We start from the raw sequence: 26892 nt of genomic DNA on the forward strand, positions 1-26892 counted from the left end.
TGGGGAATAGGAGCCAGGTTGTTTTTCTGTCACTCCATTTGTTTCTTGCCCCTGGTCTCCATGCTGACAGCAAAGCAGTTGATTTGTATGCTTGAGTAACATTTGGGTATAATGGAGGAATATGAGAGGGTGGGAAGGTGCAAAATGGGATCCTTGTGGACTAATAGTCACATACACTGGGGGGGGGAAGAGCTCCTCCTCTCTCTACCTCAAGCACCACTCTGCTGACAGAAGAGGGAGGAGGGTGCACTTTCATACCCACCAGTGTAGCTCCCCCTGATCTGCATGGCTCTTAGATCCCCCAGCCCCAGTAACCAAACTTTGTGGAGTTGGAAGGGACAGCTGGGGAGAGAGGAATGTGGAAAGATCCACATCCACTAGATCCAACTTCTGCTGATAGATCCCTGTGATTTCCTTATTACCTTGTGTAACATACTGCTATAGGACAGCCTACAGGAACAGCTCATGGTCACCGCCAGCTTCCCTTGTGACATCCAGAAATAATCACTGATTAAGAAAGCAACTTGCAGCTTTTCCATGTGTGAATTACTAAGAGCAAGTTACCAAATCCAAGTGATAGTCCTACAGCATCAGGCTACACCGTTCACTGTGGGGTGGTGGTGCGTAAAGGCAACCGCTGTTGGTGAGTTTTATGAGATTAGCAGACTACAAAGAAAGCAAATTATACAGCCAATAGATTCCAATTGGGAATGATGTTAGTTGCTTGCTGATTGTTACATCACAAATCAGTTCAGATGCCTAATCCTTTTTTTAGCTGGAGAAATACCAACCAAAATCTCGGGCCTTTTGGGAACACAAAGCTTCGAAGTGGCATCGTCTCCTACACATTTAAACCTATGCAAGCCTATACGAAAGATCCACAGAAGACAGCAGATTTAGTAGGTATGTACACCAACATAGAAGTTAAGATACAGTGGTGGATAAGCCTTACTAAGATGATGAGACTTAAACATAAGAGTGTAAGTACGTCTTGACAGCTGTGTTCCTAACAAAGCCATACGCAATCAAAGCTTCAAATTTCAAATATTTGTTGGCAGATCAGATACTAAACAACGGCTGCATCCCCAAACCAGGGAGAAAACGGTGCTGCGCTTACCTGTAACTGTTGTTCATCGAGTGGTCTTCTGTGCAGGCACACATGGGGAGCTGCGCATGCACAGGTCATGGAGAATAGACTTCAAAAGCTTCTACAAAGGTCAGCTCATAGGACGGCTCCCCCCTCCTTTCCATCTCACACCCGAGTCAAGTCGACATGTTGTGGCCCTCTCCCAGGCACATGAGGCAATCTGAGTGCTCATCGTTCTGAGCCAGCTTTGTTCCACACCGCTGCCGTTTCTTAAATAAGGCCATCTCGCCCCCAATTGTTGAGTAAAAAAACCCTCCTGCTGAAAATGGTCTATTTACCTCAGGAATTCATAGAATCACAGAGTTGGAAGGGACCACCAGGGTCATCTAGTCCAAACCCCTGCACAATGCAGGAAACTCACAACTACCTCCCCCACACACGCCCAGTGCCCAGAAGATGGCCAAGATGCCCCCCTCCCATGAAGAGCAAAAGCTATATGTGTCCTCTCTCCATGGAGGCAGGAAGAGAACTGAGGGAAGAGCGCTCCCCTGCCCCTCTGTAACATGCCCAATTCGCCAGGAAGAGTTGTTGACTCATGAGCAAGACAGAGGGGACAGGGAGCACTCCTATGAGCTGACCTTTCTTGAAGCTTTTAAATTCTATTCTCCGTGGCTGGCTTGCGCATGCGCAGTTCCCCATGTGGGACTGCACAGAAGCCACGAAGATGAATTGTTTGTAATAAGAGAATCACATATAATATTTGCTGAAATGCTGACAAATGTCAGATTTCTCAAGGAATTCTATTTTCTACTGGTCTGATCCTCTTAACAATTTGATTTTTTGAAAAGCACATAATTGTAAAATTAAACAGCATGTCCCTAAAAAATGTCCCTTCCACTGGTTTCCGTATGTGTCCATTTTTGATGTCTGTGTCCATTCACCCCTATACAAATGAAAGAACTACTCTGGAGAATAAGAAGAACTTTGTCTGTACCACCACATTGTTGTGGCAGTGGATCTCAAAAACTTACACACTGTGAGAAAATGTATATTCTTTGGTCTGTCATGATACTATTTGAAAATCAGTTTCACTGGGTGGCTCAAGTATCACTGGGTGGTTCAAGTATTACAACTAGAGGAGTGAAAATTCTCTCCAGCGTGAGAGAGCCAGGGTGGTGTAGTGGTTAAGGGTGGTGATTTGGAGTGGTGGACTGATCTGGACAACCGGGTTTGATTCCCCACTCCTCCACATGAGCAGCGGAGGCTAATCTGGTGAACTGGATTTGTTTCTCCACTCCTACACATGAAGCCAGCTGGATGACCTTGGACTAGTCACACTCTCTCAGCCCCACCTACATCACAGGGTGTCTGTTGTGGGGAGGGGCAGGGAAGGTGATTGTAAGCCAATTTGATTCTTCCTTAAGTGGTAGAGAAAGTCAGCATATAAAAACCAACTCCTCTTCTTCCTTTGCACACCCTCATAAGTTTATAAAGGAGGGGACATGACAAGATGTTTTGCCCCAATATGCATCACTTGGAACGTGCTTACACTGAATCTCATCATTTGTTCTCTTGCCCAGTCAGAGATCCTCACGGAGTATTTTACAGTCTCTTTTGGGCTTTGCCTCCTGTCTTTGGGGTCATCAGCCAATTTGACTCGCGGCTCACCCCTGAGTGCGATCAGCTCACCCAAGTGTAACAACTTCTGCAGCGGCTGTCTCGAGTGTTATGAACTGCTGGAGGGTGCTGTTAATGGGTAATGACATATCTGACATTACAAGACACACAGGGGAAAACCTGGGATAGTGTAGATGGCATTATTAGGTTTAGTAATAGTGTTCCCGGCGCAGGTGAAAGGCAATCTGTTTACCTACAGTAAAGCTACAGTTCACTGTATCAACTGACTAGGATGAATCCTGTATGCTATAAACAGTTGTCCTAGTTGGTGCCGCTGGTCTAGCTTTGTTTAGTGAAAATACTCACTCAATATTTTTAGCAGAAACAGCTAGCCAGGTGCTGGCCACCGTAGTAAGCTCTACTCTGCGGAGTTTGATGCATTCATCAGGACTTGGCCAACCTAGGCTACGGTAGTCTCTCTTCTTTCCTGGAAAGAAGCAAACAAGAAAAAAAAGGAGAGTAAACATAAGAGCTTTCTTAGTTGATTTTCCTGTATAATTTTACATTTGTCGATGGTGTGTATCATATTTAATGCCTTCAATTAAATGTGGCTGTAGTGATGGTAGGCACGGCTGTTACATGAAATAGGGACGAGAATGGGGTCTTTAGCTGCCTCTGGCAGCAACCAGTAGCACGACTTCCCAGGAAGATACTCATAAACAGTATCCCTTTTCATACCCAATCTCGTTGCAGCAGATCAAGGGGTCTTGGAGCTGCAGCTGATGAGTGAAGTAGCGTTTCTGAACAGAGAAGTAAATGACACAAGGGGAGACACTTTGCAACAGCCCCTGACGAGATGACACAGACCCCCATTCCTGACCGGGCACAGTGCACTTCACTCTGTCCCCTCTGTAGCACTTTTGGCCACACTTTTTTGGAGCACTCTTTGCCTGTTTTACATTTCAAAGGTGGGTTTGGGTGTTGCCTAATTCCCAGCTGCGTGGAGTATAATCACTCAGTCTGTTGGCTTGCTGTGAAGCAGGGATGCTTGGACCTCTCCCAGCCTCAGTGTGATAAAATGGGTGCTCGCGCCACACAGTTGGGCTACCAAAGAGGAAGCAGGTAGCCTATGCGTGTTTTACATTTCCTCCCCAAGAGAAAATGTGACTCTTGCTCTTTCTCCTGGGGTATGGGGCCAATCATAGTCATCTGGACTGTGGGAAGTTTAAAAGGGATATCAGAGGCACTCCTCTATCTATTGCACAGTACAGTACAAACAGGTATTTATTAAAAATAATTACATTACAGCAGAAACCAGAATGTGCCTGCTAACTTTATTCTATAATATCTTTAATGCAAAGGTGTAAATCCAGCCCTGATTGCACCATTACCTTCTTTTAAACCTATGGAAACCCATAATTTTATTATTGTTGGCATGGCTCTAAATTATATAGCAGTTGCTTTGTTCTGCTGAATATGATCTATAGAACCTTCAAGGACTTGAATCACATTTCATGCTCACTCACCTTACATTATTATGATTTTAGCTACTGGGCTACATCATACACTGCTAAATACAAACCAACTAACTTTACTAAGTATATAACAAACAAACAATCCCCTCTCCCACTTTCTCCCAGAATAGTGTTTTGCTCACTGCAGTTTTTCAGGCAGGTTAAGGGTGTTATCCTGTGCACAGTTACCTGGATGTAAACCACACTGACCATAGCGGGACCCATCTCAGAATGAATGTATATAGCATCATGCTCCATAATATGCTGTCATATGATCTGTATGCATCTCCTAATGTAGGAGAATGAAACGCATCTGAAAAAAAAAACCCACTCTAGTTACTGAAAAAAATGTACCTGGTGGTCCAGGGGAGGGAATTTTTGGCCCACTGATCTCTAGTGTCGTTTGGTAAAGGTTCTCCTTTTCTCCGTTTACCCCATCCTCCCCATATCTTTCGCCAGGCTCTTGCGGATACAGGTTTTCTGCTTTAGATTTCTTTACACGCTTTACTTGGAATGTGATCTGCCAAAGAAAAACATCGTGGGGGTAAACTGAAGCAAGTATATTAGGCACGCTGTTAAGAAAGAAGCACCAGCTGACTTCCAGCAGGCTGAGTTGATTTCAAGGGCAATTGCCAGACAGTTTTTCTTTTCTTTGTATTTGTAGCCACTCCCTGTCCTGCTTGCATCTCAATGCATCATACTGAAGGGATATAATCATATAAAAATCATATGCAACAGTTTTAGTACTGGGATCCACCCTGAAAATGAGTCTGAACATCTGCAGGTAATCAGCATAGCGTATTTTCTAATTAATGTAATTTTAAATTAAATCAAGGTGTCAGGCCAAAAGTGATGGCGAAATCCAGCCTCGTGAAGTCTTCTCTCCATACGAGTCTTATGTTAAAAATAATGATTCGTCTGTTTAAAACAATGCAATTCAAATCAGACAAAGCAAGGGATTCTTATTTTTCTTTCAGTTGGCTGGAGGCTAAACTCATTGGATTGGACCCAGCCTTCTAATGAAATAAATGAGTTTGTGGAAGAGATCTTTTTTTAAAAAGTTTCCCTTTCCAGTGCAGCCGCCTACACACCTGAAGAGCGACTGTGGTGGGGTGAGAAACCCTCAGGAGGAGTATGGGAACTAAAGCAAGGGGCTACACTGACAGGCAACCGGAAGACCACACCACACTCCCAACCAGCCCCTGCCCATTTGCAGATTTTGCTGCACTCATAAGAGGGCCGTTTGTGCCAATTCCCTGATTCTTGCTGTAGTTCCCCCATTTCCTTCTCAGAACATCTCCTTGCACCCTCTGAAATTTTGCTCTTGAGTATCAGGCCCCCTCGGGAACAGTACGGCAGGGAGTGTAGGGGGCTGCAGTAAGGAGGGGGGAATCTACAGAAATTCCTTCTCTCCCTCCCCTGAGATGAGCTTTGTTCTGTTCACAGTCCTTACTCCACTTGCCCAACTGTGTGAGATTTGATTTCTGCCAGTACTCTTGTCTTGCTGCAGCTACCTGTGCCACATCTAATTTGCCTTCCGGGTTCCTCAACTACCAGGAACAGGTTTTTTTTTTGGTGGTGGTGGTGGTGGTGGGGCACAAAGAGTTGCACCATGAAGGGGAAGGCAGCAAAAATCCTTTCCATGCACCTTTTCCACTCTCAGAAGAGTTTGATCCAGCCTACATCAGCATCAACTCCACTCTGTCCCTCTGAATCCCCCCAAAACAGCCATGCAAACGTGGGGCTGCAGGCGCTCTCCCAATCTCACTACTGTTGTTATGGGTTTGGTTCATTCTTAGAGCCAAAGGAGAAGAAACAGAGGAGGACAAGGGGCCAATATACAAAGGAAGGAGAACGAGGCAGCAAAGATGGGGAAGCAGAAAGGCTTGTGCTGTTGCAGAGAAAAGGAGGGCATGAGAGAAAGGGGCTAATGTGCCTATATTGAGGGGGAAATAATAGACGAGTCTAACATAGAAAAGGCTGCAATGAGACCTGGGGTGGTGCAGAAAGACAAAGGAGTGCATGAGGTATAAGGAGAAAAAGGGGTAAATGAGAAAAAAGAAAATAAGAGTTATAAAAAATTATTTCCCATAATTAGTGTAGTAATGAAACTCTTCCGAGTGAGTAAAAGTCCATATAAAAAAGCTCACAGAGTGAACAGAGTTGTGAATCTTCATTGTAGGAATTTTGAACCACTTAAATCAATGGGCTTAGAAAATCATCTTTGTGTAGGATTGGACTGTGAAACCACCACACTGTACTACTTGTACATGGCTCAAAGTGCAACATCACGCCACGTTACTTCATTCAAAATCTAATGAAATGAATGGGCAGAGTAAACTTGCATAGGACTGAAACTGTCTGAAGCAAAATGATGGCCAAGAGAGAAATCCTTTGAATCTAAAATAACATAGGGCGAAAACGCATGGTTGCTTTATCCTCCTTTAATCCCTGTTTTAGCCAGGATCGAACGCACATTAAGCGAAACGCATGTGTTCGATCCAGGCTGAATCCTGGCTGAAACAGGGATTAAAGGAGGATAAAGCGACCGTGCGTTTTCGCCCATAGCAAATCTGGATCCAGTTTGCAAGAGATTCTTAGGCTGCCCTTTCAAATGAGAGATTTTACCCATTCAGCTTCATCGTCATCATCTCTGCAGTCTCCAAAACAGGAGCTGCCAAGTCCATCTTGAGAGCCTTTCTTCAGGACACGGATCCCTTGCAAGTCCATCCGGTGCCCCTTCACTTCCAGCGCCCCCTCAAATGCTTCAAGGGGCCAAGAGTTTTCAAATTCGTCCACTAACGCCAACATCTCCTCAGACATCTGAGTGTCTCCTAAATTCTCCACTCCTTCGGAGCCATTACTTTCTACAATAACGGTGCCTGTAAAGGAGGATCAACACATGAAATCACTTTGCTCAAAAGCTGTAGTATAATTCTCAGATACCACGCAAAACAAAAACAAAATCTTTTACTTCTTATTTCCCTGTGCCAAGCAGAACAGATGGTATAAAAATAACTCCTGAGAGTCATGATGTTCTTGAGGAAGGTAGTTTAAAGCATGTTTCCAGTTATCTTTGCAAATATGGGGACAAAAACTAGTTGGGGGGCTGAAAGGAATGGATATGTGTGTGTGTGTAAACAAACAGGAAATTTCCTGCTTACCCTAATCTCCCTCACCAAATACTATGAATTTTAGGGGCCCAAGCAGGCTAAATTTCCCCTCCATCCCATTTCCCTTTCCCCCTCTTTAAATGACACTTCTTTCAACATTTCAGGATGCTGGCCTAGATGAGACTTTGGTGTGATCCATCAGGGCTGCTTTAGGTTCTTATCCAACCAAGCATCTTGCCAGACTTCCAAAAAGAAACTGCACAAGAAGAGTCAGAGGATTGTGGCATCATTAGTTTGTGTGGAAGGCTTCTATAAGGATGTAGCTCCCCCCTTTCCAGTGCAATTAAAATGGTTTTTCAACTTCTCCCTAATAGTTTTGAGGTGATGCTGTACAGTTCATAATGCAGTATGATTTGTGTGACTCATTGGCTTTGGTTAAATCACTTGTCTATGTTAGTCTTAGGAACATAAGAACATAAGAAAAGCCATGCTGGACCAGACCATCAAGTCCAGCAGCCTGTTCACACAGTGGCCAACCAGGAAGTCCACAAACAAGTCCACAAACGCATCCTGCCTGCGTTCCACAGCACCTGATATAATAGGCATGCTCCTCTGATACTGAAGAGAATAGGTATGCATCATGACTAGCAGCCATGGATAGCCCTCTCCTCCATGAACATGTCCCCTCTTAAAGCCTTCCAATTTGACAGCCATCACCACATCCTGGGACAGAGAGTTCCAAAATTTAATTATGCGTTGTGTGACACATTCTGTCATGTTTCAGAGGGTCAGATATCTGACAAAGGGAGCTTTAACTCTCAAAAGCTTATACCCTGAAAATCTTGTGGGTCTCCACTGGGCTTGAATCTAGCACATCCTGTCATGTTTCAATGTGCTTACCAGTTAATGAAGCACATATGTGCACAACCCAAACTGGTGTCTCCCCAGCATACTAACACTATAAGGCATGCCAGATAAATGCAATTCAACATGACAGTGTAGGCATGGAACATTTATACAGGTAAATGACTTACCTGCAGTTGACATCACATATAAATTTGGTCTGGGTATACCTATGGCAGGAACGGTTAAACATCAAAGCTCTGGAACTCTTAATAATTGCATAGAAGTGGGAACTTCGGCATGTGCAACTTTTCAAATGGTAACAGAACTGTGACACGAGAAACTGTGCGCTTCAAAACACTCTCCTTCACACAACTATTGAAGGTACAGGAGTACTAATATTGAAACTGTTGTCCAAGCCACATCTAGAAGAGTACAAAATAACAACTGCTCTGAAAAGATTCATTCTTGTTGCTGTGCCCAGCAGTTACTTACTTTCTAAAGTCAAAGAGGATGAATCCCTTGTGGAACCATGCATGAGATCCACTGAACCATCTTCAGTAACTGCCTCATGATTTTCTTCCACTGAGAAGATCTCAGAGTCTTGTGAGTCAAAGTACTTCTGCTTGGAATGGCTATCACCTTGGCTCTTCTCAGGACAGTGGCCTGCAAAAGGCACGCACAGAAAGCAGACACAATTACCTCAGGATAAAAAAAGGCATTTTCCATTAACGTGGTCATTCAGTTCTGCCTTATTTTCCTGATCTCAAATCCCCCCCACCCCGAGCTGCAGCTCTAATCATTGGAAGATCTTTATGATCATCTGGTAATAATCTACTGGTGGTCCCTGGCCCTAAGAGTGTGTGGCTGTCCTCGACGAGAGCCAGGGCCTTTTCGGCCTGGTGGAATGCTCTGTCTGGTGACATCAGGGCCCTGCAGGAACTTCAAGAGTTCCACAGGGCTTGCAAGACACAGCGATCCCGCCAGGCCTATGGTTGAGGACAGCCGTGAAGGTCATCTTGCTGGCCTCCCTACCCCCCCTCCTTTTATATTATTTTATGCTGAGGGATAACCTGCCGCCTATCTCCGGCAACATGAGTGGAATTTAGATGCCATCTGCAGTTTTTCAGTTTAAATTGGGGTGTTATTGTTTTAAAATTAGAATTTATGGTTAATTTTACTATTGATTATATATTTTTTATAAATGTTTTTATTGATTTTCAATAATAAATAGGGGTACAGAAGGAAAAAAAGGAAACGGGAACTATTGATTATATTGATGTGTTTTAAATGATGTTACCCGCTCTGAGGGCAGGCTATAAATCACAAAAATAACAACAAACAAGCAAACAAGCAAACACCAGTTACCCGAATGGGGCAAATGCCAGTTCTGGGGGTGAGGAGCGCAGATGGCCCTGATCCAAATCCCTGAGCTCCTGTCTGTCTATGAAAATGCTGCAATGGAGGCCCCCCCCACCAACATACAAAGAGGGGCATAAATGAAAGCAAGGATTAGCATCCAAGCCAATGGGTTTCTACTTGCTTCTGCTAGGGACAGGGGTAGAAGTTCTTATTTTTATTGCGGGTGATAGAACGAGGCTGGAAAGTGTTACTCCTCCCCAAAGGTATAGTGACTAGGGACCAGCTTGGTAAATTCCACACTCCCATGATAAAACAGAGATGGCTGCTGCACCTGTTTTGCCACACCACTCTAAAATGTGAACAGACATGCGTATTCATTTTCCTTAGTGAAACCTGTGGGTCTGCAAGGAGGGAACGTAACAAAAGAAAGAGAAATGTAAAACGCTGTCCCCCTACCTTTAATATGTTGACAGACAATATTCTATTGAATAACAGAATGGAGATGTATCCCCAAATATTTTACAAATAGGTTTTAAAAAATAATATAGGTGAACTTCACACACTTTGGGGGGGAAAATCGAAGTCGTTTTGGTTATTGCTCCCTAGACATCATTGCGGCCGAGTCTCTTCTCCACATCGCCTCTCCCCTCCCCCATTAAAATTTAATGGGTTTCACCTTTTTAAATCTATGCAATACACTTCGTGTGTTATTTATAAGAGACGGTGAGCACAGGCCCCCAAAGCTGAAATTAGCTCTTTCAGCTGACATCAGATCCAGACTGATTTCAGCACAAGCCTGGTGCATTCTAAGAAACGGATGCCTTTGAACAGAAGAAACCTTGGCCATTTTGATGCGGGAGGGGTGAAGAGGAATTTTAAGCAGATATGATGTTATGGAAACACTTCACAATATTAAAAATAATATTAAGGGGAAGGAGAAGAGGACAAAGAATGTCAAAGTTCTTGAAGAAACTGCATTAAGTTAGTACCATCGTTACTATTAATTTAAAATTGACTGGATGACTGCACTGGCCATTTTTGGGAGCTGAAGTCCTACTATTCTTAGAAAGCTAAGCAATTGTACACAATTTGTCTGGTCTCAACCATTCCACAGCTGTTTTTAGATCCAATGAAGACACAATGTCAAAAGAGATCAAACAATGAAACTCTGATGCCTCTTGGTAGGGCATGCCAAGTATACCAATAGCAATCGTAGAAACTACTGCTGAGGACTTTGGTTAGGTTTTGAACTGGACGTGAGTCAAAATGGCAAAACTGTTGCGGTCAAGGCAAATTAAAAGTTGGTGAGCCTCAACACTATATGCAAAACCTGGATGGTAACAGAACTGCTCTGGTCAACACTGTTTAAGCATTCATTCATTCAATACCCTGCACCCTTACCTCACAGGGGACTCTGGAAGGCTTACAACATTTGAAAATACAATAAATACAAATAAAGTGCAAATAAATAAATGCAATAAATAGAGCAATAACACCAATTAAAACAGCAACTCAACAACAACTTACTCAGAGAAATGAGAACAACTGGCCAGCTCCCAAAGGCCACACAAAACAAAGCAGCCTTACATGCCTTACAGAATACTGGAAGACCCTACAGGGTACAAATTTCCCCGGGGAGTTGATTCCAGAGAGAAGGGGCAACCACTGAAAATGCCCTCACCATGGTGGTTGACAAGTGGGCAATTCGCGGACCAGGCACCTGTAGAAGGCCCTGCAATGATGATCTAAGTAGGCAATGGGAGGTCATACTAGGAGAGGCAGTCACACAGGTAGGACGGTCCCAGACCATTTAGGGCTTTATGGGTCAAAACTAGCACTTTGAATTTGCACCAGAAGCTGACCGGAAGCCAGTGCAGGTGTCGAAGTACTGATGTTATACGTGCAGAACAGGGGGGACCCAGTCAGCAAACAATCAGCCACATTCTGGAGCACCTGAAGCTTCCGAAGCATCTACGTGGATCGTGTTGCAGTAGTCTAATCTGGAGGTGACCGTCACATAGATCACAGTGGCAGGGTCAGAGCGGGACATAGAGGTGGTTAGTTGGTGGGCTCGGCGTAGGTGATAGAAAGCTGTCTTCGCTGCCCTGTACACGTTAACAATTGAGCCACAACCCTAAGCTCCTAACAGAGTCCACTGAACAGAGCTGGACTTGGTCAAATGTAAGTAAAGCCAGCTGCCCCTGAGCCCTGAACCTTCCCAACCACATGATCTCTGTTTTTGAAGGATTTCACTTTAGGCTGCTTTCACCTAACCAATACACTACAGTATCCAGGTACAAAGGCAAGGCTGAGATCCTGACAGCTGGCTGCTTTTCAAGCAAAAGGTAGATCTGAGCATCATCCACATATTGGTGGCACCCAGCTCCAAACCTCCTGACGATCTCTATCAGAGGGCACATACAGGTATTAAACAACATCAAAGTGAGGTTTGACACCTGTGAGACCCACAGGTTGGCCCTGGAGAGGCTACCTCTCTCCACCTATGGCTACTCTCTGTGAGCATCCCTGAAAAAACAAGGAGAACCACCTCAATGCAGTGCCCCTCACCCCCAGGGAGGCAAGGTGGTCAACCAGGACCAAATGGTTCACTGTGTCAAAAGCAGCTAATGGATCCAAAAGGATCAGCAGCGCTGGCCAACCTTTGTTAAGATTGTCAACCAAGGCTATCAGAGCTGTCTCAGTGCCGAGACCCAGCCTGAAACCAGATTGGAAGGGATCCTGGGCCAGTTTCATCCAGGAAATTCTGAGGCTGCTCGGTCACTGCTAGCTCAATCACATTTTCCAGGAATGGAAGGTTTGACGTCGGGCAGTAATTGGCTAGATCCCTCTCAAAATCTGGCAGGAAGGTCCTGGCAAAGGGAAGAGACTATATCTGCAAAAAATGTTGCAAAAGCATCACATCTAATAGCCAAATCGTTATCCATTTTAGAAACCACTGCAGGAGTGGTCAACGGCAGAATTAGTAAACAACTGTACTGGTTGCGAACTAGCAGATGCAACAGAGACGGAGAAGTAAGATCACTCTGTCGCCTTCACCTCTACTTCATAGGCCTTCAAATGGGCTCTATAAAGCATTCTTGGACCTTTGTCATGAATCTGCTGCTGTATCCGTCAAAGTGCTCTCTTTGCATCCCTCAGCTCCTCTGTATACCGGGGGTTAGGGAGGTTCAAGAGCATACAGGGAGGGCATCAAGAAGCAATTCGTTCGATGGCTTCCTGCAGGCCTAAATTCCAGGTTTTCATCAGTTCATCAAAAAAACCACTGGCAGGTCCAAACAAATCCTGCAGAGCGTTCTAGAAACCAATTGGATCCCGAAGTCTCCGTGGGCGAGCATAAATAAGCTCATCGCCCCTGCAGGAGGGAGGGGCAAAACTCAAACCAATCTTCACAAGGAAGTGATCTAACCATGGCCCTGGTGCACACAGAACTGCAGAACTCAGATCAACCCCTGCACAAAAGACCAAATCCAGCGTGCGGCCTGCTTCATTTAGGTATCACTTTTTAATGCTAAGAAGGAATTAGGGATGGCAGAGGAAAAATAACATAAGTTAAAAAGGATCAAGAATATTAGACACATTATGGATATAGATGTCGTCAAGTTGCAACTGACATGGCGACCCCAGACAAGTGAGAAACAGGTGGTTTGCCATTGCCACCCTCTGCAGAGTCTTCTTTGGTGGTCTCCCATCCAAGTACCAATCCTGCTTAGCTCCTGAGATCTGACAAGACTGGGCTATACCATGCCGCCTTCCCTCCCCTCAGACACATTTGTCAGAAAAAGTTTGAAATATCTGGGTATGTCCATCCTAAAGAAAAGAGTATGGGAGGTGGGGATTTCCAAATAAAAATGCTATGAACAATGGTTCTTCATCGTGATCAACGTCAGGACAAGGGTAATAACTCTGAATTAAATAGAAGCTGGATAAAAGACTTGTGTATTGTCTGCACTTTTATGATTTTCCCCTTTTAAATAAAGTACTGTGGTAACATCGAAGAGTATGAAAGTTGTATTGTGATATTACAGGTCTGAGATGGTTCATTAATACATGCAAGTCCTCACTTTTTGGGGCAAGCACTACATCAGGAACGTGACTGTACTGTTTTGAGGAAAATGTCTACCAGCATAATACTTATTTGTACTTTCAGCTGTATAAGCATCTATTTGTTAGCAATTTAAGCTGCATATCCTTCCTCTTCATCAAATCCTCCCCTGCCTTGTGATTTTGTTATTCTAAACAGTTTGCGAATGCTCTTCCTGCCGTGGGAGAGGGGAAGCAAGGAGGCTGTGCTCTGCTGACAGAAACCGTTGCAGCAGCAGCAGAAATGTTCAGAAGGATCCAAGCCGCTGTTTGCATCCTTATACCAGAAACTCACACTCTTTCTCTGGCCAGCACTAAACCATTATGGCTACACTACTAAGAGGTATCATGTTCCAGCAAAGATTTAAAACCAGGTTTTTGCATCTCACTTCACATGTGCCATGTGCATCAAAAAGTGGCAGGAGGATGGGTGATACTAGCAGTAAAAATGGCTTGCAGAAAAACCACCTTTTCCTCGCTTGATCTGCTATTCAGACTGTAACCTCCCTCTCTAGCCACTTAAGAGTTAAAAAATAAATGCCTGAGTGAACATTCATCCAGTGGGGACCAGAAGCAGTTTACATCATTCTTCTCTCCTGCATTTTATCCTCACGACCCCGTGAGGCAGGTTAGGCTGAGAGTATGTGACTGGCCATAGGTCACCCAGCCAGTTTCATATCAGAGTGGGGATTTGAACCTGGATCTGCCAGCTCCTGTCTGACCCTCTAACCACTGTACCACACTGGCTCTCAGTATTGTGTATAGTCTGACTTTAAGATTAACACAGAAGAATGCAGACTGTGAAGGCTCAAGAAACTAGAGCCTGAGCAGTATTTTGAGCGCTCAGAGTAGGACTTCAGTGTCCTTTACAGCTTCTTAGCCATCTCCCATGACTTTCACCTATACCACTCCCTGAGGATGACTTGCTGTCCCTAGTCTCTTCTATTTTCCTCTTTCATTTTTCACAAAGGTGTCAATAATATGAATCCTGGAAGCAGAATTATCCAAAGTCAATTTAGCAAACGCCATTCCCTTGTTACTGGGCCATGGGTCATCTTTGTCTGTACAAGGGAACGTAGGCTAAGCTTGGCTGACACTACGTGCTTTCGCCCATGTACACTGGTGTGCTCTGTGGAAAATAAATCTCCTATTGCACAGTGAACACAGATAATGTCTTTTAATTTTATATGTTCCCTTTCTCTATTACCTGTATGAATTTCACAAACAGGATGCCCTCAAAGTGCTTCCAAGTGCAGGGTTGTTTTAATTTATGAGCATTTGGGCTAAAAATCCTCTTTAACCGCATTAAGCAGGTTGCTTTAGCTTGTACGGCAAACTGAAATAAAAAGACTGCATGGGATCCAAATGCTACTTATTTATATTTAAAGATGAGCCATGAGTTTTCTTTAGTGTGTTACAAAGAAAGACGCAACTCTAATGCCAGACCACTGCACTCTGTTTCTAGTTCACACAGCACTAAAAATTACTCTTATGAAATATAAACCATCACTAAATAAATCATGGGGGGGAAAAACCCAGGAAAAAGTACTGTCTGCTTAATTTAAACATTACATGCTGCAAAAGGGACAAGCCCTCCTCCCCAGAGAATCCACAGAGATTACCGAATGCAGTAATCCCTTAAAAATATACAGTTGATTCTTACTAATGGCTTGACAGTGGCCGAACTTGCAGTAATAAAAACCACCACATCCCAGCATTTTGTCCTCTCTCAGCATTGGGTAGAACGGGACGGTTCTCTTTGTGACGTGGACAGAGAAACCACAGCATGTTCTCAGCACTGTCTGGGAACGAGGCCCAGCATGGAAGACGGTTTCTAAATTTGGCTCTGCAACACCGTCAGCAGATAAGGAAGACTAGAAAATGCTATTTGCAATGCCTCTCCCAGGGTACTCTGATGCTACATATAGAGCAGCAGGCTAAGCGGCGCAGTGGCCTGAATTTCAATGAATGCCTCAAAAATAACTTGCTGTCCTTAGAAGACAGGGGAGGGAGAAAGGCACAGATGCTCTGAATGGCTCGTTCTGAGCAACTTCTTTGGTTGCATTGCAACAACTGATTCACAGCCCTGCTAGTCTTTTTTTAAAAAACTTATAGTAATTTATTTCCTAAATCGGCAAACCATTTTGAAGAACTCCTAACTTCAATGGTGCACTACTAAATTATTATGCGCAGATATAAGGAATGGGACACAGCAACAGTGGCCATATCAATTTGCAGGAAACCGGAATTGTGAATACAGGATTTTTGGCAATATTTCTCGGTTTGCCTGCTCAATACTAAAACGTTTCTCTTAAACACATAAGGCAGGAAGCTCAAAGATCATTTCTGCTTTGTAAGTACTGGATAATTTTGATGCTGCCACATGGGTCTCAGAGAAATGAATAGGGCAGAATTTTGTTGGATCAACTTCTTCAGCAATTACATTAATTCCTAATGTGGAGCTCAGATTCTTTGGCAAGAGGTAGGAATTTCTTCAGCAACCAACGCTGGACTAAGAATACACAAGCGCTGAAAGTTTGCTGCAAATAGGCATGTTTTTGGTGCAGAAAAAGTGGTATGATAGACAAACTGCAATTTGTCCTATGTGTTATTTTAAAAATACCCCATTTACAGGTGACAAATTTCAATCTAATCTTGAAAAAGCTTGAAATTTAGTTATTTTTTTAATTTAAAACATTTGTATGCTGCCTTTCCATCCAAGTTAGGGTCCCCAAGGTGGCACACAATCAGGACAATATTTAAAATACAAATACAAATGTATCAAATACTTGAAATAAATAACACGTATAAACACAAACACAGGGACATACAAACAGGGAGGGGGACCAATGAGAGTTAATGAGCAAACACTAAACAAAACAAAAAAGTCTTCACTTGCACTGGCAGAAGACAATGATAGAGGGAAACAGATCAGCCTCCCTGAGGAGGGAGTTCCAAGAGTATTGGCGCCATGAAAGGTTGTCACCTGTTTAGCCTAAGTTAGTGGGGGCACGCACAGCAGGGCCTTTGAAAATGACTGGAGTGGTTGGGTAAGAGACATCCAACTCCTGGGCCAGACCTCCCCCACTACCAGTAGGACCTCCGTTTTGACTGAAATCAGATTGAAATGCACCTTTTGATTTCTTCTCCGTGTCTTCTCTTTGATCCTTTACCCATTTCTTGTTCTTGCGTCTTGCAGTTCCTCTACATAATCATGAGGACCAAACATTTAGGATATTTTTTGAGACCCACTTAGACATAACCCTTTGCCCATTTACTCAGACATAAGTTTCACTGAATGCAATGGGATCTTTGTCCACAATGAGCGTACACAGGGTTGCAAACACACTTTTACTCGTAGGCTTGGATCCAGGCAGCATTTCAGGGGGCATTTTGGGCTGCTATGCAGAGTGGGTAGGTGTGAAAGTCACATTCTATAGACAGAAATCATTCCTCCCGTGGAAATGCTCCTCTGGATCCAAGCCAATATTAAGTTTTGCTAGAGAAATTTCTGTCTAGAGACTGCTCTTGAACACTCTGTCTGGTTGTTACTTGTGATTAGATAGCATCTGCTCCTTGGGAATTGTATCAGCAAACCTTAAACTTGTGGGGCTTTGCTGGATGGGTTCAACTGGCCTCTAGTAGCCTGTGGCCTCCTTTTAAGAACTGTCTGAAAACCACTCTTTTAGTGTAGGTATCTTTACAGTGCAACCCTGAGCAGAACTGCACCCTTCTAAGCCCATTTTCTTCAATGGACTTACAAGTGTATAACTTCATAACTAGGCTGATACAAGTGTACTATCCCTAGTTTTTCCTTAATGAAATATGATTAAATATGTGCTGAGTTATAGTTTGGGTCTATTTTGTGGTATTAATTTGTGTTTTTATACCTGGAGAAACAGTATTATATTTTGTGAAGTACCCCAAGTCCTTACAAGCTTTTATCTTTGAACAGAACTTAGATAGCTGTAAGCATGACAGAAGTATTATTTACTGTTACAGACATAGGTAACTTATCATTTCTATCCTCACTGTGCTGCTAAATGTTTGTCCCCATTACTACCTATCCAAACCATTGTTCGTTTCTGCCATTCTTATTCAGTCAATTTACAAAAAAGGCTTGCAAAAGTGATGCTTCCCGCACAATGTGGTGAATTTCATAACCCTATCACCACTTGTCACCTTCCTATCACCTTAGAGAGCCAGCGTGGTGTGGTGGTTAAGACCGGTGGAGTTTAATCTGGAGAACTGGGTTTGATTCCCTGCTCCTTCACATCTGGTGAACTGGGTTGGTTTCCCCATTCCTACACATTAAGCCACCTGGGTGACCTTGGGCCAGTCACAGTTCTCTTCGAGCTCTCAGCCTCACCTACCTCACAAAGTGTCTGTTGTGGGGAGAGGAAGGGAAGGAGATTATAAACTGGTTTGATTCTCCTTAAAAGGTAGAGAAAATCGGCATCTAAAAACCAACTCTTGTTCTAGTCTCAGATAACCTTTTCGTAGAAACATGTAAGGCTGCTTCAAGAGTAAATTTACCCCCTATAGAGACTGAACTTCCATGGAGGGAAAAGCGTATAACCCTTATAGTGGCTGTCCAGGGATTTATTTTACTTTATGAAGTTCATGTTAATACAACAGCATCAATGTGCTGTGGAGGCTTAGTTAAATACAGTTGTTCAGTATGCATAATGACAGAAAAACATACTACAGTATCACAATTAACAGGTGGAGAAAATACAAAGAGGCCAATAGGCTAAATTGGTGAGAATATACATGCCAAAAATCAATTCTTTAAGCCTGCTTTGGGACTTCAATTTATGATTGCCATGGATAAGAAATTTTAAATCTTCCATAACGTTTTTGTGAAATACTTCAGCCGATTAGAATCTCACTGTAAAATATTTCCAGTGCAAAAAGAGCACCTGTATGCAAATGAACATTTAGGTGTAACTTGATTATAACTTTCGGAGTAACTGCAAAGCGGCTGTCAAGTAATAAACTACAGATAGTGTAAACAGCCTTATCATTCCCAGACAGCAGACAAAGTGGTAATCATGAGAACCTACAGGAAAGTGTCACTGTAAAATATGCTTCTTTGACTGATTTGGAGGGAACAGAGATACAGAACAGAGGAGGAGGGTAAAGTGGACCATCTGAGACATTTGGCTGCTGACAAACTTTAGGCCCCATACATAATCAGGGGTTTCATTCCTGGTGAATGTCACTGATATCTGAACCCTATTTTGTGCAGGTCCCTGGACATTCATTATCATGCATGGTTCAGTATACAGGTGGGAGAAGCAGAACTGTGGTCAATAACTTGAAGTTCTTAGATCAGGGGAGGATAAATATTACCAGTTGGCACTGCAGTCCTCTTGTCAATCTGATGTCCTTCTAGAGAGAGAACCCCAAAATAATGAGCTAGTGGTGGATGGCAATATCCTGGTTTGGGGGAGGGAACAGCTGGGGTATAGGCAGAGATGGAGCCTTCCTCTCTGTTCTACAGTTGTAGGCTGTATGTTGTGTTTTATCTATCTATCTATCTATCTATCTATCTATCTATCTATCTATCTATCTATCTATCTATCTATCTATCTATCTATCTATTTTATTTAACTGTTATTATTTTAAAGTGGAGCTTAGCTGGCTCGGCTGGTTGAGAAGGGCGTTCTCTGGGCATTCACCTCTTCTGGATTTGTTCCCTTTTCTCTCTAAATATTTCCTGTAGGGAGACAGGGGTTTTGGTTACGAACTGAGCACAAAACTTTGAATTTGATATACAGTCACCTTTTATTAACTCAAGCGCTAAGGTGATTGAAAATAATTGGTTATTATTATGGGGAGGAAAACAAATAATCCTTTTCAAGGAATTTGCAGTGCCCCAAAGAAAACAAAGCAGAATGGACGATTTCCTGGATAGTAGTTCTCTTACTATCTGCTCAAATCATTATTTACCTTTGCTCCCAAGTGATAAAGCTCCACTATTAACAGATACAAATATTTTAAATGAGATTAAAATATCTCTTTCCTCAACACCAAACCCACTGGAAAGAAATTTTACCAAAGAACAATATTTTAAGATTCGTTCTAAGGACTTTGAATTTTTGGCTTCCCAAACACTTGAACCATGCATTCCTGAGGGGAATGCCTGCGCCAGGCTTAGGAGGCAATGCAGCGGTGCTGCCTCCTAAGGAGGTTTTGGCCCTGCCAAAACCTCCGCCCGGCGCCAAAAACCCGTGCAACCTAAAAGGTGGCGAATCTCGGCCTAAAATAAAGGGGGCATTCCCGAGCAGTAGTGGCTTAGGAGGCTGCCTAATGGCGGCCCCGCCCCCAGGCCAACGCTGTGACGCCCCAGGAAGGCCTCCTGGGATGCCGGGATGCCCCGGTAATACCTCCCTGGACTTGGCTGCAGCCTTTGCCAGCATCCAAATGCCGGCAAAAGGCTCTGTTGGCGTCCCGGCCCTGCCACAGCAGCGGCCGGAGACCGGTGGCCGGACCTTCACGTCGGTGTTGAGGCCACAAACGCCGGCAAGTTCTGCCCGGATGCTGGCGCTCTGGGCCCTTGAGCCAGACTTCGCCAGCCTCCAGAGAACTTTCATCCTGGCCGCCGGCGCGGCTCAGGAATGCACGGTTAACAGCTCAGACTGTGAGTAAAATTTATGAAAAGCTTGACCCATTACTCTAATTTTGTTTTGTAAACAGCCCGGTATCTCTGACTTTCCAAACAGTGGGGACAGGGAGATTTGCATCCTATAAACTATTTATGGCATCAACCCCCTTATTTATTATAAGACAACCAACCTGGAATAGCACGTGCCCCTGAATTCTCCACCTTATTGATTTTAGTACCAAAGCTATAATGCTTGACATTTATAAATTTCAGGGACAATGGACAGATTGGTTCTCTAAATGGAAGTCAGGGGGACACTTATCTTAGTTGCTAGGACTCTCTTATGTTAACCTCAAGACTATTGAAAGGATACATGACCCAATTTATCATGACCATATTTTATTACATTTTAATACCTCATGGATTCCTTCTTTAATATTGGCCATACGTCAATTTCTGCAGCATTTTGGGATTTTCCCCTCTAGATACGTCAAAAAACTGGAAAGTCAAACCTTTGATTTCATCGAATAGGCCATCAGCTAGAACAAATGAAGGAGCTGCTAAAGAAAGAACTAGTTATTCTAAATCCAAGGAAATACTCCTAGCAGAAACCTCTCCTGAGAAGAGAAAGGAGGAGGAGACACCAATTTATTTGTGTGCAACGACCAACCTTTGCGTAGCTGCGGAGATTTCTAAAAAGACTGAGGAAATCCCAATAGCTGCCAAGCACCCCAGTTGTTACCTTTGGAAACAGGGAAAGATCTGGTGTTGAGCAATGTGGAGGCAGACCTTTTCCCCTCCTTTTCAACACTTCCGGAAAAAGAGCAAAATAACTTAATCCAAAGGTTCCAACTCCTTCAACAACAGCTGGTTGCTAACCAACAAAATGCCAGAAGTCAAGATGGTACAACTGAGGAAATGTTTTATACTTCTACACCCAATTCAAAACTCCTCTTAAGAGTTAGCCCTACTGCTTCATGTGCTTTTATCCCCCTAGGACCCAAAGTAGTTGTTGTAAACAAATGCAGCAGCTCCAAAAGAGAATGTTTCACTACCTGATAATGTTCCCGATGCAATTAATCATGACTGACTCAAACCTCATAATTTGCATATCCTCTTTTGGAATGTAGTGTGTGGGGGGGCTTATAAGAGGATCCTTCCAGAGGTACAACACCTGCTGAATAAAGCAGACATAGGCCTCCTCCAGGAAACGTGGGAGACTGAGGAAATATTTATTACAGGGTGTCAAGAAGTTGAGGTCCCTCAATTTCTTGGATTGCAGGATGTCTTTTGGTTCAGGCCCAGAGGCCTATGAATTCTGTGTTGTTGGGATTTTAGACCAGCAAAATAAGTTTCCTTTTGAAAACTGCTTCTGTGGAGGGAGTGAGGTGGGCCCCAGCTGGTGCTTGTTAAATCCTTCTCTCCCCTTTCTGGAATGCAAGGCCGTGCATTGCCATAGTAACTAATCGGTCAGCCATCATGATGATGTCCAGGTGCCTGGGGTTCTGCAGGCTACATCACCTGAACATCTCTGAGTGAGTCAGCATTTCTGACCAAGCGATTAATTAACAACTAATTCCTTTCGTTTTCTCAATTGGCTTCTATGAGCTCATCCCTTTGAGAAAACAGATATAAGGACAAACCAGCCCTAAGCAAACTATGCACGCTTTGGGGTACAGCAGGAGAGCTGTGCTGGCGGCATCACAACCCATTTGATTTTGGCCCTTGAGGGGGAAACTCTGGTCAAGCTGACCTGCTTGGAGAAAACCTTGGACAACCTTTTGAAACTTTTGAATACTGGAAGCATCTTTGGAACTTGGTAACTATGAATCTGATGCAAGAAACCTTTGCCAATCCTTTTGAATCAAAAAGGCTTTTGAATGTATTAGTTAGCTATGCTAAATAGTTTATTATTTTCTTGCTTAAACTTCATGACTTTTTCTTTCCTGTAAACCAGCATAACTCTGATAAATAAAATTGTTAGCCTTTAAATGTATTGTGTCTTTTGATTTTGGGATTCCAAGCCTAAATTCTAAGTGCCTTGTGTGAGTGTAAAAACCACCTACCAGAAACCTAAGACAGTTTTGGGAAGTGTGAACAGTCCTAGCTAGGTCTCACCCTGGCAGGAAAAGTATTACACTGAATTTGGAGCTTGGCTGGAGGTACCCTGGACTCCTTGCCTGGAGGCTCACCCTTTGGACTCCAGGGTTGGTGGCAGCTATCCATTAAACTTGGGATGAAAGCCTGGAGTTTAATGTTTTGTCCCTTTTGGGAAACTTTTGACTAAACCAAAGCAGCTCCAGCTGGTGGAGACTGGTTGGAGCTCTTTGACACAGGGCTTATGAGGTTCTCTGTTTAGGCTCAAATTAATGCTAAGGGGGGCCGCATCAAGGTGGGGGGGGGCTTGCATGCTTGATCTCAGACAGGGTTAACATTGACAGATTAGAGTAGTTACATTCTTTGCTTTTGGCTCTGCCAATTCTGATACATCTAAATGATGTTAATTTGATAACTATTACTGTTTATTTTCCTCTATAAGTAGAAAATTGAAATCCATGTGGAGCTCTTTATCTGAACAATTGAGTAATCTGTCTTCTATGTATCCTGATGCACTCTTAATTGTAGCAGGATATTTTAATGCTTGTGTTGGAGCAGATGATATGCACTGGCTTCTAGCCAGTGTAAGGTTGGAGGATGATTAATTATTCTGATAAATCCTTATTCCTTTTAAATGATAGATCCACTAGGGATAGTAAGATAAACAAAGCTGGTTTGTTTATGTTACCCTTTGTATTAGACAATGAATTGATTATCTTGAACGGCAGGAGAGGAATAGATCCTTGTGGTGATTACATATTTATTTCCCAAAATGGATGTAGTTTAATTTATTTATTTCTAGTCCCTTCTAATTTGGGTTGAGAGGTGAGGAGATTATGGGTTGAGCTTTTTTAAAAAAATAAGTGATCATCTACCACTTATTTTGATATTATCACTTAACCCCCAGAGAGCAAGTCTGTCCAAACTGATTCTAGACCTGGAGACCTTTTCTAGAATACCAAGAAAGTGGACTCTTCAGCATGGAATGTAGGTTGATACCTTATTATCTTTGAACTTACTTAAGAGGCTAATTCCAGAAACAGTTAATGCTCCTAACCCACTTATTGCTTTAAAATATTCGAGGACCTCTGGGAGGCGTTTAAACCACTATTTGAAGGATCCTTGCGCCCCCTCCCAATAAGGGGAAGCATGTCCAGTATGACCGGGGATGCCATCAGTTAAGGAAGGCTATACGAAGATCTGGCAGGAATTTTAGGTCCTCTGGAAACTATGAACACTTGAGATTGTTACTTCATCTTAAAAGAAAATATAGACACTTAATAAAACTAAAAAAGTGGTATATCCCAAAAGAGTGGGACCTTCTTATTGACACCTCTAGGAAAAAACACACAAAACAATTTTGGTCCCTGATGTCTAAAGTCAGTCATCAACCCTCAATGGAGACCTCTATTTCTTCTCAAAAAAGGGTTCAATACTTTTCTGAACTTTTTACACAGTCACTCCCAATAACTGTGCTATCTCAATTTCACATCCATAATTTACCTGGCACAAAGTTACTGCACTAGAAACAGAAAATCTGATCAGTAAACTGAAATTACGAAAGCCCTCTGGTCCTGATTTTTTACCTCCAGATCTTTTCTGCAATAAGATCAAATGGTGGGCCCCTATACTAGTGGAGGCCTTGAGTCAGGCTTCATTCTTGAGAACTGGAATTAGGCAATTATATTTCTGATTTATAAGAAAGATGACAAGTCTCAAACAGGGAATTCTCACCAAATTAGTAATCTTTCTGTAGTGGGTGTGTGGCTGTATTTCTGTATCCAGGAACAGAAGATGACTACAAGGGCAGAACATCCTCCAAACCACTCTTCACACCTGCTCAAAAAGTCATGGGACTTTGAGTGCATAAAAAGAGGGCCACAATAATCAGAACAAGAAAAAGCAAATGAGCAATTGGTGCCATGAGGACAATAATTTATTCAAGTTAACAGTCCCTTTATCATGGGATAAAGTGGCAAACACGCTGGTGTGGGGGCAAACATGCTGGCATCTGGGAGTGACCGAGCTCCACTGGCCCCCGCCGCCAGTCCAGGAACTAAATCCTGGAAGAGAACAGCCACGCTGACGTAGGGGAGGCGTTCCCGGGGTGGAGCTGCCTTTGGGCAGCTTCCTAACCACTTTCGCCCCAGGAACGCCCCCTTGAACAGTGGCAGGGATGCGCCAACTTTTTCGGTGGCACAGCCTCACTGTTTTCAATGGGGAAATTCCCCCAATTTTTCCTTTTTAAATTTTTAAATACCCTCTTCTTTTTCTCCACAGCGGCCATTAACCCTCAGAGAAGGTAGCGTGGCTCTGCTGCTCCTGGCCACCATGGATCTACCCCTCCCCTTTAGGAATGGGCTGTAAGAAATATAGTTGATACAGCGATGTCTCAATAGCCAGAAGCCGGCGCATGTTGAATAAATTAATGTCAGTTTTCTTACTGGTCCATTCTGAGTAAACATATTTTAAAAACAATATGGCATGCAGAGAAGGCGGTAGAACTACCTCTCCTATAGGCACCTCTGTGCCGGATAGGAGAGGCAGTTCTGCCACCCTCTCTGCATGCCACAGGGGCAGCGGCTACCCCCCTTGCCTCCCCACTACAGCCCTGCATAAATCAGTTGTTATTTGACAGCACAATAAATATCTAAATAAATAAAAATAGAGTAGTTGAAGAAATTTGCTTTATCAATGAGAGGTGCACTCCAATTTCTGTAGGAAGCCTTAGAGATAGGTCATTACTTTGGGGACTTATTGAGCAGCTGCTTACCACTGCAGGATGAGGTGGTGATGTTGTACAAGAACGGATAGAACTGCAAGCAGCGGATCAGCCGCAGGCTCTTCTCACACGCCAGGCACTGGGTGGTAAGGTCCAGGGCGTGTCTGAAAGCCTGCAATGCCCCACTGATGTTCTTCAGAGCCAAGCAGGCATTTCCTAAGCTCAAGAAAGTCAGCGGCTAAATAGGAGAAAAGGCAAGTGACATCAGCACAGACAGAAGTGAAGGCCAGAACTGTTCTTCCGTACACCTTGGCAAAATGATCATGCTTTTAACTTCCCAAATTGAGTGTTGGGAAAAAATGCTCCAAAGCCTTTTAACAAACCGACAGTGTTAGGAACTAGCACCGAAATCCTGTGCAGCTGTTCATGAATCAAAAAATAACTGGGAATTTTATAGCATTTAATTTTTCATATCCTGGTTTCAAAGGTAAACACGTATAGTAAATTGTAAATATCAATATTGTCCCACAATGCTGCCTTTAAATAAAAACTATAAATAAGAACAAGAAGTTCTAAGATACAGGAGGAATAAAATGCATCCTCCTTACAATAGCGAGGAATTGCTACTCATCCCTTTGAGCAGTTGTGCCCCAAAATATGTTATATATAGACTCTAGCTCTCTACATACATTGAAATCAGTGCATGTAGAGGGGGAATGGGCGCAAATAAGCTGGTCCTTCCCCCGCCTATGTGAGATCCCAGGTTTATTAACAGCATCTATGTATGTAAGAAGTGTGCATGCAGTCTCCATTTCAGCGACCAGGAACATTTGAAAAAGCAGCATTCCTCCTAATTACTGGGACTAAGTCTATGTGTGCAGACTCTGCTTATGAACTGCCAACTTGGAAGGCTTTCAGAGGGGAGTGGACATGTTCATGGAGGAAAGGGGTATTCATGGCTACTAGTTAAAATGGATACTAGTCATGATGCATACCTATTCTCTCCAGGATCAGAGGAGCATGCCTGTTATCTTAGGTGCTTTGGATCACAGGCAGGATACTGCTGCTGCAGTCGTCTTGTTTGTGGGCTTCCTTGAAGCACCTGGTTGGCCACTGTGTGAACAGACTGCTGGACTTGATGGGCCTTGGTCTGATCCAGCATGGCCTTTCTTATGTTCTTATGAATGGGAAATTACATATTGGCAGGGCCAGCCAAGTTCATATGTTGATTTCAGCACGCTTAATGTTATATGTAGAGAAAACAGAGTTGCACTTACCTGTAACTGCTGTTCATTGATGTCTTCGGTGCAGACACACATGTGGGACTGCGCCTGCGCGCAGGCCTGCCGCCGGAAAAAATTCAATAGCCTTAGTCCTCAACCGGGGATGCCCCTCCCTCACAGGCGGGGCCGGCCTTCGCGCCGTGCAGCCCGCATGCTACTGGGCGGGGCATCCCCTTCCCTCCTCAGTTCCTTCTCCGCCGCCGACCAAGACTGGCATACACAAACCAGCTATAACTTAATTGTTCTACTTAATAATCTTGTTTCTCCTCTTTTTTTTTTTTTTTTTTAGGTCGACAGCGGGGTCGGAAGGGAGGGATGTGTGTCTGCACCGAAGACATCAATGAACAGCAGTTACAGGTAAGTGCAACTCTGTTTTCATCTTCTGTCTTCGGTGCAGCCCCACATGTGGGATATTAGCAAGCTTACCCAATAGGTGGTGGGGTTGACTCAGGAGAAAAGGGTCTGCAGAACTGCTCTACCCACTGCTGCATCCTTCCTGGCCTGCAGGTCCAGAGCGTAGTGCTTCACAAAGGTGTCTTCTGA

At 43.6% G+C, this 26892-nt stretch overlaps 1 protein-coding gene across 3 annotated transcripts in view; it reads right to left on the reverse strand.

Moving 5' to 3' along the window:
- Positions 1 to 26892, reverse strand: part of TTC17 (tetratricopeptide repeat domain 17) — an 86081-nt gene that overhangs the window by 12487 nt on the left and 46702 nt on the right. For all 3 annotated transcript variants that reach the window (XM_056850789.1, XM_056850788.1, XM_056850787.1), the window contains exons 16-20: positions 25118 to 25304; positions 8670 to 8840; positions 6847 to 7100; positions 4573 to 4738; positions 3071 to 3191 (exon numbers count right to left, since the gene is read on the reverse strand). In XM_056850789.1, the coding sequence (XP_056706767.1) occupies positions 3071 to 3191; positions 4573 to 4738; positions 6847 to 7100; positions 8670 to 8840; positions 25118 to 25304 (899 nt within the window). The remainder of the gene's footprint in view (positions 1 to 3070; positions 3192 to 4572; positions 4739 to 6846; positions 7101 to 8669; positions 8841 to 25117; positions 25305 to 26892) is intronic.

This window comes from Euleptes europaea, chromosome 6, assembly GCF_029931775.1.
Source record: "Euleptes europaea isolate rEulEur1 chromosome 6, rEulEur1.hap1, whole genome shotgun sequence".
Classification (NCBI taxonomy): Eukaryota; Metazoa; Chordata; class Lepidosauria; order Squamata; family Sphaerodactylidae; genus Euleptes; species Euleptes europaea.